This window comes from Dysidea avara, chromosome 10 (assembly GCF_963678975.1).
Source record: "Dysidea avara chromosome 10, odDysAvar1.4, whole genome shotgun sequence".
NCBI lineage: Eukaryota > Metazoa > Porifera > Demospongiae > Dictyoceratida > Dysideidae > Dysidea > Dysidea avara.
This window is the reverse complement of record NC_089281.1, coordinates 16,241,344-16,254,757: the sequence shown is the minus strand read 5'-3', so window position 1 is coordinate 16,254,757 and position 13,414 is coordinate 16,241,344. Positions and strand designations below refer to the sequence as shown.

Below are 13,414 nucleotides of genomic sequence, written 5' to 3'. Positions count from 1 at the left end.
AGATGATTGTTGGTAACAGCAAAGGTGTCAACAACAGACATGTACGGTTTGGCTCCATTTCAAGTTTGGGAAAGGGCTGTAATGGACAATGTATTTATATGGCTTCCCCATAGGAAATGTATTGTGAAAATTTTGATTGGCCGTAAATATTATGTCGAACATTTGAACAAAAACATTTTAGTGGGTCAAGCAGTACTACAAATGAGCCAAATTTCAAGATCGTGTGTAATTGCATCCATGAGTTATTAAATGTTTTTGAGGATTCAGCTCAACGTGAACATACTATAGTCCATTCCATTCTGGTATTGTTCTTGGAAAAAATGAGTACTTATAATTGTCTATTGTCTATTGATGTATGATAGTGTAGGAATTTTTGTTCATGATTATGCACTTGTCAATTTCATGCCCCCCCCCCAGGGGGGTGGGGGAATACAGGGGGATTTGACAAATCGTGGTGTCAAATTCCCCACTACTAGGGCAAAATCGGCTGTCAAATCCCCACTATGTCTCCACCCCCATAATAGGGGATTTGACAACACCTCAAGGATGACTAAGTGCATAGCTAACTCATGCATGCAACTAGTGATAAACCTGTCCTGTAGCTAGTAAAATTATAGCAAGTGCGATTTTATTGTTTAGAAATGCAACTACTGAAAATCGGTCAGTGAATTGGACAACTGTCAATTGCCCCAGGGGTGGGGACAAGAAGCAAAGTCAAATCCCCACATGGGGTGTAGGGACGCCTGGGGGTGGGGCATGAAATTGACAAGTGCATTAGCTTGTAATGGTGACAGGTGATAATGTTGGTAAGTAGCTGTTAGGTATTTCAGTTAGGTTGTGGATAATCTTGTATAATAGAGTTAATCTTGCACATTTTCTCCTTAATTGGAGTGGTGGCCATTCTAATGATGTTAGCATATCAGTTATACTATCTTGCATATTCCTTCTCCATGGTCGATTCAGGACAAATCTAGCTGCTCTATGTTGTATCATTTCTATTTTATTTATGTCCTTTAGGTGGTATGGGTCCCAAATTGCAGCAGCATAATCCAGCACAGGTAAGATAAATTGTTTATAGCTTAGTGCATGTGAAAAGTTTCTTAAGTTACGTTGTAAAAAACCGATTAGTCTGGTTGCCTTGTTGCATACATGGTTAACTTGTGGTCCCCAAGAAAGATGGTGATCTATTATTATTCCAATATTCAACAACTTTGAGGGGTTTGTTTGACATGTGATAAAGAAATGTTGTTTTATGGTGGTGTTTGGTGTTGTGCCATTTTTATTTGAGCTAAAAATAGTATAAAAAATGGTGAAGAAAATTGCATCATTAAAAGTTAAGTATACTACACCAAACACTGAAAATTAACTATAAACTTCTCAATATAGCTACATTGGGTTTGAACTGCATAGCTGGATAATATAACTAATATTCCTTGTGCATGCATGTGCCTTTATACCACATTACAGTTTAAGATAAGCATGTACACTGCAAAAACTGAAGTGTCCACAGGACACCAAAATGTCAGAATATGGACCAGCACCACTGGTGATAATGGCCGGGTGTCCGTATTGTGATTGGAATTTTGGTACACTTTAGTGGGACAGAAGTTCTCCGAGCTAACAATGCAGCTAATTCCCCTTTCAATGCTCTTGCAGATGACTGACTGTATGCATGCATGAGAATGTTGTTGCATGCATATTCATTGACACCAACTATACCAGTCCCTCACTAAATTGCTGCTGATCAGTAAATTCATGCACACAGGCTAGGGGTGGACATTTCAGGTAGTTGTACCAGTTGCTGTTTACCAACACTACAACTAAAATATTGTATGATGTTCTTAAAATAAGTAGTTAGGTACTACAATAGCAATGCATCATTCAGTCACCACAAATGTCAAAGAACTCCAAGTAGCTGTTTGCCCCATGATACTATCTCTTCATTAGATGGTAGCTTACTGACTGTGCTACCAATATCATATCCAAGTGCTTGGTACTGTTGAAGTGTAAAGGTTTTCTTTTCACCACATTGTATACTCACTGTTCCATTTGCTGTGTAGAACTGATTGTTAGCAGTAAAAGGCACCAAACCTTTTAGATGAGATGGATCACAACCTGAGTTGTGATAAATATCAGAGCTGGTGATAACACAGGTGTTGTTGGTCCACACTTCACCCCATCCTGATGGTATGTCAGTCAATGAAGCCCCATCACTGTTTGCACAATATGAGAGTTTGAATTTACCTGGGAAGATATACACATTGTTGGTAGCTGTCTTGCTATGACCAAGATAATTCTTATACCCACCATAGACCAGAAAGTTATAAGTATCAGTATAATAACAAGAACCATCATCATGATCAATGGGAAACGTTGCGTGATAGTTGTTAATAAAGAAATTGTTAGTAATATGATTCTCTGCTGGAGTAAGAGAAGAAGATCCATTACCACTGCATACCTTTGTCAAATATGGCTGTCTGTCCCAACTATTAAATGGTCCGTGGTCTCCTGTTTCTCGCACCATGTTGAATATCAAGTTGTTTTTAAGAAGGTTTCCTCCTCCAAATCCATCATTAAGGTTAACACCAGCTCTTGGTCCATTGAAGAATACATTACCAATTAGCTGAGTTTGACAGGCTACTGACTGCACATAAGCACAAACTTGTTTGCCATAAATACCAATCTCATGAACTAGGTTCCCTATTACTTGAGTGCCCCTTGGCTGGTTTCCATTTGTTCCATCAATAAGTTCAGCTGTACCCACAGCTACAATGGCATTATCTCCTACCCACACAAACTCATTCTCTTCTATGACTGCATCTCGCACATAATTACTGAGAAATACTCCGTTTCCTCCTGGAGAGTCAAAACGACAATTCTGCACAAGAACATGTTCAGCTCCTTCAACAAACACTGCTCCTCCCCTGTGTACACTCCAATCACCACCACTGGGTACCTCGTAACTTGACATGTATGTTGTAGCAGAGTGAGCAAATACCAGATTTGCTATGGTAATGTTAGTAACTGGTTTATCTTGTGACCCCATTACAGCAATCAACTGATCCAACACAGGACCCACACCCTCATCTGGTAAACTAGTTCCATTTTGTACAAAGTATAAGATCATGTGATCACTGTCACAGTACCACTCTCCTGGAGAGTCCAACTCTTCAAAAATGTTATCCACAAACCATTCTGCTCCAGACTGTGCTCCCCTCGCTTCCTGAAATCCTCCTTTGCTCCAAGTAAAATTATGGTTGGACTCATCTCGCTTATCAATCTGGAATACCCAACCACCCCATCTGTGACCTTGAAATGTGTGTAGTTCTCCTGTACTGGGGTCACTCCATGTACGATTAACAAAGTCAACATCTGCTGGATATTGCATTCCTATTGGAATTGTGTAGGTAGACCCTCCAGTAGGCTTAGCAGTTCCCCAGTAAGATTCAGGAGGGTCAAACACTGATACGCTTCCACCTATTCCAATGGAAAAGTAAGGAAAGTGAGTTCCATTGCGATTTGGATCATCTATCATGACAAGAGTTCCAGGAGTTGTTCTAGGTGTGTACCAGTGCTCAGCTTTTGGATAATAACCACTTGGATTAGTGTGTGCTCCCATAGTTTCTGGATTACCATTAGGGTAACGAGCACGTACTGCCCTACGACCTCCAATAAATAATTGAGTGAAGGGTGATGGAGATTGTTGAGATAGGTCAGTCATAAATATCTTTGCTTGAGGATATAATTTGCTAGTGTATGGCTTCCAATCAAACTTGTACACTTTTCCACCACTAATTACTGGTGCCTCATCTTTGTAGCCAGCCAAAGTCAAGTAACTATCAGTAGCTTCTAACACAATAGTGTCTTGAAGGTAGTAGGTACCATTCCGCAGGTATATTGTAGTAGGAGACTTCACCATCTGGGATCGGAATAGTGTCAAGGCTTTCTCTATGCTCTTCACTGGATGTGACATGTCACCATTGTTATTATCATTACCATTTTTAGCATCAACAAATATTTCTACACTTTCTCTGTAGCTATCATAGTGAAATGGACGAGGCTCATACACTTTACCAGATTTGAGGCTGACACTACAATTTTGGAGTTGTAGTGCATCATAAACTGCTAGGAAGGTGCCGTATTGTGGTAGAAGCTTCTTAGCATAACTCCAAGCAAGTGTACGCAGGTCACAATCCAGACTAGGATCAATGTTAACAGGACTTAGTCCTTCACCAGTGCACAACATCAACCATGGGAGCAGTGACAGTAGACACAAAACAACCTTTGTGGTGAACATGTCTACACAGAAGAAAAAACATTCAGATATTTACCACCATAGCATTTAGCTACATATATAGTACAATAAAATCACATTGTTAATCACGTAAACTTTATATACAGTGCAATAAGCATAGTACATATGATAGCACAGACATGTAGCTACAACGTGTAAGCCATCTTAGCTTGCAATGTGTGAAAAAAGTTTGCATTGTGGTTAACAAATCCATACCAGTCAAAGCCCCATAATAAGTAGCTGAAAGCCTCATTAATTGCATCTCCATGCAGGTAAAGTAATAATATCAAAGGTGATATGTAACCTAATTTTGGAAACCGTTGATGTACGCATGTCAATAGATTATGAGATATGCAAATTTAAACATTTCAATCCAGTATAGCTTAGCACGGCCAAAAGCTATGAATTTAAAATTTTCACAATGAATGCAGCCAACTGTAGTGTTTAACCTACTAGTGTAAGCTAGCTTGCTGATATAACCATGATTTTAGCAACTTTTTCACAATGGTATCTGTAACACAGGCACACCACCATGAGTGGTGGTGGGTGGGCAATTGGTATGTCAACAGAAAATGGTCAAGCAGGTCATACGTACTCTTCAGCCTTAGTATCAGGCTCTAAAGACCACCTCTGCCACTCAAAGTGAATGAAATGCATGCAGAAATCATCTGAGCAGCTATACAAGGGTGTGCACGCCTCTATGGTTATGTGTTTCAGCTGGCCAGTGGCAGTTCAAGGTGCCAGAGCATTCCCAGTGACTGGCACATGTCTATCCACTCATGGAAAGCAGTCCAAGTGGCAGTAGTTTGGTCACATATTCAGGCCTTAGGGATATGCAAACCTGTGTTTGCGTGGCTAGTATATGAAGACCACCAAAGACCACACTGATAGACCAAATAATGGGTTTCTCAAAGTGTAGCCACACGTACAAACCAATTGTATAACTAGTATTCCACAACAAAACACAAAATAAGAGTTGTGTGCATATTTTATCCATACTAATGAGTCATTGACAGCAGTATACATTAATCATTACTTTTGGTGTCTGATTTTTAAACCACCTTTATGTCAATGTGTGCATCTGTAAATTAATGATAATACAAAATAGTACTATTGTTTAGTGTCATCACTGTGGTAATACTGTAACAGTAGGGATTATATAGGTTTGTGTTCCCTGCCAACAAAACTGTGACCAGAAACTTCACTGGCAGCCAGTGCCTTGACAGTGGCAGTTTCCGGGAACAGTGAAACCTGTCTAATCAGGTTACTGTATAATAAGGTTACCCGTCTAAATTTACCAATGTAATAGTCCCCAAGTATGTCATTTGTGTACATATTGACCTGCCAAATGTAGCCATCTGCTCAGGAAAGCAGTCAGAATATAGGTGCAAATAAACAGTACCAGGTTAACGGTCAGGTGCTCCCTTGTTTCAGCACATTTTGTAGTATAAAATGATATATAGGTGTAGTTATCCAGTTTGACCGCTGAGCCCCACCCCTTAATTAGGTGGGGTCTATTCTACAGAATGGAATGGAACAATGGACTAAACTACGGAATGGAATACTTACTCAAATTGAAGCTTGCAGCTTACCATTGCTGTACAAGTTATCGGTGGCACCTCCAGCAGGTAACCAAACGTACCCCAAGAAAGATAGAAACAATTTAAGGATTGATTGTGGGTTCTTGTTGGTAGTCATTAGTAACGAAGTACTAATAATGGGATTAGCTGATCATCTTCAGACGCATCAAGTAGGGAACTTAAAGCATGTCTTGTTTTTACTAGTATGTGGGTTGTTTTTTCTATACTTGACTTTAGAATGTACAGTCCTTTCTAATCGGCATATTTGATGTAGCTACACTACAAAGGAAACAAGTATACCTGTATGGTGACAAGCTGAATCAACTTAGTCTAAGCAGAATCTAAAGGAATTTTGTGCAGTGTGTGAAGACAAACATTCAGATACCACAAGGGGACTATATTATAAACATCATGCAGTGATTCATTAACAGTGCAGTGGACTAATGCCAGATATCTCAGTAATGAGTTGAATCCAGAATGGGGTATTCTACAGAATGGAATGCTTTCTAAATCAAAACTTGCAGCTTGGCTATCAATTGCATTTTATCACCCAGGAAAATGGAATAGGATAATAAAATAATAATAGCTGTCTGATGCAGTGATTGTTCTCCTACCTGATATATCAAGCAGGTCTCTTCGATTTATTTATTTCTTGCATGACCAAGGCAAGTTTTGTGACTACAACACAGTAGCCGATTGAATGTCAGTTGTTTCTACTGATCTTGACAAGATAAATTGTTTAGAAGACCACTCAGTTCAGAGCATAATGTCCACAGAGAAATTAACCTGAAAGTTACTGGTGACAGGAAAAGGCTAGTTGATCATGACTTTATTCAGTCTAATAAACAGATTATATGGTTGATTATGTGAGGTATCACTTTCAGAATGTTCAGACGACCGACAATGAGATTCATGGAATTTTGGTTGTGGTTGGAGACAAAATCCAAAAGCAAACTGACTGTATATTAATTCACTTTCTTTATATTATCTCAATTTGGAGTCCTGTATGCAAATAATTAAGTCAAGAGAAATCCTAGAGTGAAAAAGATGGAAGAAAACTTTATTTTTGTTTACCTATACTGTACAACTTCAAAGGAAAATGAAGAAAACATACAGACAAATCAATAAAATTAGTACAATTACAATAAGGATTTAATATACATAAATAATCTAGCCACATTGCTGTATTTATTTGTCCTCACTAAAATATGCTACAACAGTGTTGGTACATTGGCAGTCTACTTTGAAATCTCAACTATAGAGTAGATCCAGCCCGCTTTGTAAGAAATACATGTGATCCATGGAAAAGCTGGACTGAGAATCACTTGAAAATAGATGAACAAATTTAACCTGTTTTGTATGAAGTGAAGCATGTGAAGTGTTACATTTAAGAAACCCTAGGTGGTATATAATTAATCAAGTGTTTCATTTCAGGTCTGACTAGATACATTGAAATCACACATACATCTTGGTCCAAATCACATATGCCTGATGGCTATGGGCATGGAAGGCTTAATTGAGATCTGGTTGATCTTGGAGTTTTGGCATTTAGAAGGCTAGCAGTTGGACTCATCTTTGAATTTGTGCAACAGAAAAAAATCAGCTCACTACTGAATACATCTGGCATTAGTCCACTGCACCAGCTGTTAATACTTCCTCGCATACAGTTTATGATGTTTGCAGAATATAGCCTTCTTGCAGTGTCTGCCAAAATATTTGCTCCTCACACACTGCGCAAAATTCATCAAGTTGTAATTCAGCTGGCTCTTTCCTGTCACCAGTGTCTTCCTGCTTGCTTTATCTGTAGTATACATTTAGTATACTGATTTTATGACTTGAAAAGCCAGCCCAGACTGTTTTCTAAAGTCAAAACAGCTCACATACTACTGATTAACTTTGGTAACAACAACTGAGTACCCTTCTTGATATATCAGTAGATGAACCATGGATGAACATCACTGAGACAGCTAATCCCACAATTAATACTTCGTTACTAATGACAACCAACTAAAGGCAGTTTCAGCAATGGCAAGTTGCAAGCTTCAATTTGAGAAAGCGTTCCGTGGTTTAGTCCATCATTCCGTTCCGTTCCGTAGAATGACCCCACCCCTTAATTACGAGCTTACCGTGCTAGTTTACAGGTTTACTAACTTTATGTCTGCTATTCCATACGTTCACCGACTTGTTCGTCACGTGTTACTAAATCCTTGTATCAGCCGCGCCATAGATCATCTTTTAGCGCGCGCCGTTTTTTACGATTAACTTTCATATTGCGCACGTGCATAATTTAAATAAGAGTAGCAGAGAGGCCACTCGAAGAAGACATCAAAAAAGTATGTAAGTGTTATTGCTGTTCTGCATGCTACTCAAGTTTGGGTGGATTCAGTCTGTGACTGAATATCTTCCAGCGTCACGCCCTACCTGGCAACGCGTGACTCAGAGGTCATGTGCTGTAATCAGACCTCTCTCGATAATCTATGCTGCAATGGTTGTGCACTGCAAGCATTCCATTCGGAACCTTGACTATTTAACTTCTAATCGGTGACTGGTATAACTGGTGTGGTAAAAGACAGTGAATTAAGGCTCTGCATGAAGCTATTTTGTTAAACAATATGTAGAATCCAGTACTGAGTTGCAAGTAGCTGTAGCTAGCTACAACAACGAGGAGCTAGTCCTAGTGCAGTACTGCAAGTCTACTGTAGCTCCAGGCACTGACTATTTCGTGGGGCCGACTGAACAAAAAGTTAGCTAGCTAGCTACTCATCTAGTTACACTACTATGTTCCCATGACAGTGTTTTTTTTGGTTGGCCCACATAATAGTCAAGTTTCATTGGTGTTCACCCAATAAAGTTGCATTGCGGTAAAATTTACATGAATTTTCCATTACTAAGGTCCATGCATGACTGGGACCATGGCCTTCCCACGAACATAATTTCACAGTGGCCCATGAAAAGCTTATCAATTTCTTTTCATATGGAGCTCATGTACATTACTATTCTAGCGTAGCCAGACTAGTTTACATGGGCATTTAGCTAATAGATTATATATTACCATGGCATGGCTAACATTCATTTGGTGCACACCAATAAATTCATGGGTGTACCAAAGAATAGCGTTGTCATTGGAATGTTTTCTAGTGGTCAGTGTTATCCATGCAGATATTTCCTTATTTATTATTCATTAGCAGTGCTATCCTACTAGCAGTGTTGGGAGTAACGCGTTACTTATGTAACGCGTTACGTAATATTATTACTTTTGTGGTAACAGAGTAATATAACGAAATACGCTATAAAAACAGGTAATATAATGCAAGCTACTTTACTTACAAATGTAACGCGTTACCTAAGTAATATAGTTACTGTAACGAGTCTAATATTACGTAATATTATTACTAAAAGTAACGAAGTTACTAATCCTGTTAGTTATCCTCTGAGTAATGCCTAGCCACAACGAAGTAACGAGGCCTACTGAATGAAGTTTATTCACCAGCTTCTTACTTATAACCAAAATTTGCATATTGTACAACAACACAATCATGTCATGTGATAAAGTGGTAGTTTCACACGTGACAGCTTAAGGCTGTGGACACAAAGTATGTAATATTATTACAGTTACTTTATTTTATGGGTAATATGTAACTGTAACTAAATAGTTCAGTTGCAAGTAATATGTAATATGTAACTAGTTACTTTTACAAAGTAACTTGCCCAACACTGCCTACTAGGGAGAAGACTAAAGCCTGCAGTCAGAATCTTAACACCAAAACTCTGTTGAATGTAGGAAAAGCATATATAAGTCCAGTTGTTTTATATGTTAACACTAGGGCTTATAGTTGACACTGAATTGTTAAATGCATTTTTTTTGTCTTAATTGCCACTGCATGACAGCAAAGGATTTGGTATAACTAGCTCCTGTGCCGCCCCGAGCAAATGATGCTGATCAGGAGTAACAAGCACAGGTTTGCATAAGTTTATTCGCTATGGGAATACTCTGCACTTCACCTATAATTGCATGTATATAGGCTGTTTTGACAGTGGTCAAATCACCAAGTTTGGTCCTGGGGACGTACCTATATTGTTATTGCTGAAATTATATAGTCCGGTTCCTTCACTCTTCACTGAGTCTGCATGCTACTGTTGTATAACCACTAGTCATTCCATTGCTTCATTTTGTCATTCTAAACACATGTTGAATCATTGATGATGTCAACATCATGAAATAATGGCTTAAATTATACATAGCTAATAAACACAATTGTCAGTACAGCATCAAAATGTATAGTACCAGTTTAGCTACATATATAATGTACATATTTCATGATGTAAGCTTCAAAAGAGTTGAGAGAAGTTGAGAGTATACCGGTACTTGCCTATATGTACTTTTTAAGGAGTATATGCTGTAACTATAGAATATCATAATTTGTGACTGGGCCTGTGAAACGCTAAAGTGTGTGGCCACAAAATAAATGGCTGGGTTGGTTCTTCTCAAAATTGGTATGTACGAGTAAGCACTAAGTCAAGCACTAAGTAATCTCAAGTGTGTTTTCATCAAGCTACTTATTACAAGTAGCTATGTAATGTTAAGTATTTTAATTGTTGTTGAAATGCTTATACACTCTTGTGGCTTCTTGGACTGCACAACACATACCATGTCTTCTTGGTTCATGTTCCTTTATGGTTGCTTGCAACAATGTAGTGATATAGCATCTAATAGCAATCCCTACTAGCATGGTCTGTTATCATCTTCTTGTAGTATTATCACAGTATACATGAAAACAGTGCATTTTTCCTACATAGAAGTATTGAGATTTATTGTAAGCATAAACAAAATGAATTTTTGTCTTCAATGCTTGTGAAATGATTGTTCTTTTCTTTTGTATAGTTGCCATGTTGACACCATCATTTCTGTCCCTACTATCACTGCTCCCATGGTTGATGTTGTGCACTGGTGAAGGACTAAGTCCTGTTAATATTGACCCTAGTCTGGACTGTGATCTGCGTACACTTGCTTGGAGTTATGCTAAGAAGCTTCTACCACAATACGGCACCTTCCAAGCTGTTTATGATGCACTACAACTCCAAAATTGTAATGTCGGCCTCAAATCTGGTAAAGTGTATGAGCCTCGTCCATTCCACTATGATAGCTACAGAGAAGGTGTAGAAATATTTGTTGATGCTAAAAATGGTGATGATAATAACAATGGTGACATGTCACATCCAGTGAAGAGCATAGAGAAAGCCTTGACACTATTCCAATCCCAGATGGTAAAGTCTCCCACCACAATATACCTGCGGAATGGTACCTATTACCTTCAAGACACCATTAGATTAGTTGCCACTGATAGTTACTTGACTTTGGCTGGTTACAAAGATGAGGCACCAGTAATTAGTGGTGGAAAAATGTACAAGTTTGATTGGAAGCCATACACTAGCAAATTATATCCTCAAGCAAAGATATTTATGACTGACCTATCTCAACAATCTCCATCACCTTTCACTCAGTTATTTGTAGGAGGTCGTAGGGCAGTACGTGCTCGTTATCCTAATGGTAATCCAGAAACAATGGGATTGCACACTGATCCAACTGGGTATTATCCGAAGTCTGATAAGTGGTATCCAGCTAAACCAATTCCTGGGAAGCTTCTTATGATAGACAATCCAAATCGCAATGGGACTCACTTTCCTTACTTCAACCTTGGAATAGGTGGTAGTGTGTCAGTGTTTGACCCTCCTGAATCTTACTGGGGAACTGGGAATCCTACTGGAGGGGGTGGTGCCACATATGCTGTCCCTATAGGAATGCAGTATCCAGCAGATGTTGACTTTGTGAATCGTACATGGAATGACCCCAGTACAGGAGAACTGCACACATTTCAGGGAAAAAGGTGGGGTGGATGGGTATTCCAGATTGACAAGCGAGATGAGGCCAACCGTAACTTGACCTGGAGCAAAGGAGGATTCCAAGAAGCTAGAGGAGCATCTAATGGAGCAGAATGGTTTGTGGATAATATTTTTGAAGAGTTGGATTCCCCAGGAGAGTGGTACTATGACAGTGATCACATGATCCTATACTTTGTACAGAATGGGACTAGTTTACCAGATGAGGGTGTGGGTCCTGTGTTGGATCAGTTGATTGCGGTAATTGGGTCACAAGATAAACCAGTTACTAATATCACTATAGCAAATGTGGTGTTTGCTCACTCTGCTACAACATACATGTCAAGTTACGAGGTACCCAGTGGTGGTGATTGGAGTGTACACAGGGAAGGAGCAGTGTTTGTTGAAGGAGCTGAACATTTTCTTTTGCAGAATTGTCTTTTTGATTCTCCAGGAGGAAATGGAGTATTTCTCAGTAATTATGTGCGAGATGCAATCATAGAAGGAAACGAATTTGTGTGGGTTGGAGATAATGCCATTGCAGCAGTGGGAACAGCCAACCTTATTGATGGAACAAATAGAAACCAGCCAAGGGGCACTCAAGTAATAGGGAACCTAGTTCATGAGATTGGTATTTATGGCAAACAAGTTTGTGCTTATGTGCAGTCAGTAGCCTGTCAAACTCAGTTAATTGGTAATGTATTCTTTAATGGACCAAGAGCTGGTGTTAACATCAATGACGGATTCGGAGGAGGAAACCTTCTTAAAAATAATTTAATGTTTAACATGGTACGAGAGACAGGAGACCATGGACCATTCAACAGTTGGGACAGACAACCATATTTGACAGAGTTAGGAAGTAATGATGGGTCTTCTTCTTTGATGCCAGCAGAGAATCACATTACTAACAATTTCTTCATCAACAACTATCACTCTACTTGGCCTATTGATCATGATGACGGTTCTTGTTATTATACTGACACTTATAACTTCCTTGTCTATGGTGGTTATAAAAATTATCTCGGTCACAGCAAGACAGCTACCAACAACATTTACGTCTACCCAGATGCCGTGCACAGTTATGATCTTGGAGCTTTCTTTTCTAAGCCATACTGTCTAACTAGTGGTGGAGCTACTCTGACAGACTTACCATCAGGATGGGGTGAAGTGTGGACCAACAACACCTGTGTTATCTCTAACTCTAACGTATACGCCACTAATGAATGTGACCCATCACACCTGAAGGGTCTTGTTCCTTTTACTGCTAACAACCAGTTCTACACAGCTAGTGGTATGGTGTTTATGCAGTGTGGTAAGAGCAACAACTATACCCTTAAACAATATCAAGTCCTTGGATATGATGTTGGGAGTACTGTCAGTATGCTGCCATCTAATCTGAAGATTATCTCCTGGGGTAAACAGCTTCTAGGATTATAATTGATGCTCCGTTGAATATAATGTGTGTAAATTATTAACTTTTGGTTTTGTTATATATAAATATAATTATATTGATACTCAGGTTAAATATTAAAACCTAGCTTAGTGCGTATAGGTTACGTCTATATCATCTGTTCATAACTTCATATTCATGCATCTGCATGAGCTTCTGCCAAAGCCATCAATGGTATAGAGGTAAGCATGCATTCTCTCTCTAATTGTTTGA

At 39.0% G+C, this 13,414-nt stretch overlaps 2 protein-coding genes across 3 annotated transcripts; one reads left to right on the top strand and one right to left on the bottom strand.

The window, feature by feature from the left end:
* Window positions 1-1,828: 1,828 nt before the first annotated feature.
* On the bottom strand, window positions 1,829-8,126 carry LOC136268764 (uncharacterized). The gene is made up of 2 exons (XM_066064226.1): window positions 8,001-8,126; window positions 1,829-4,299 (listed from the first exon to the last, which is right to left on the bottom strand). Exon 2 carries the CDS (start codon window positions 4,295-4,297, stop codon window positions 1,898-1,900), a length of 2,400 nt encoding a protein of 799 aa, XP_065920298.1. The 5' UTR covers window positions 4,298-4,299; window positions 8,001-8,126; the 3' UTR covers window positions 1,829-1,897.
* Window positions 8,105-13,263, top strand: LOC136268763 (uncharacterized). Of its 2 annotated transcripts, none has more exons than XM_066064224.1 (2): window positions 8,105-8,207; window positions 10,757-13,263. In XM_066064224.1, the coding sequence occupies exon 2, from the start codon at window positions 10,762-10,764 to the stop codon at window positions 13,186-13,188; it is 2,427 nt and encodes an 808-aa protein (XP_065920296.1). In that variant the 5' UTR covers window positions 8,105-8,207; window positions 10,757-10,761; the 3' UTR covers window positions 13,189-13,263. The 2 variants fall into 2 exon arrangements, with proteins under 2 accessions (XP_065920296.1, XP_065920297.1); XM_066064225.1 differs by having other exon boundaries at window positions 8,120-8,211.
* The last annotated feature ends 151 nt before the right edge of the window (window positions 13,264-13,414 follow it).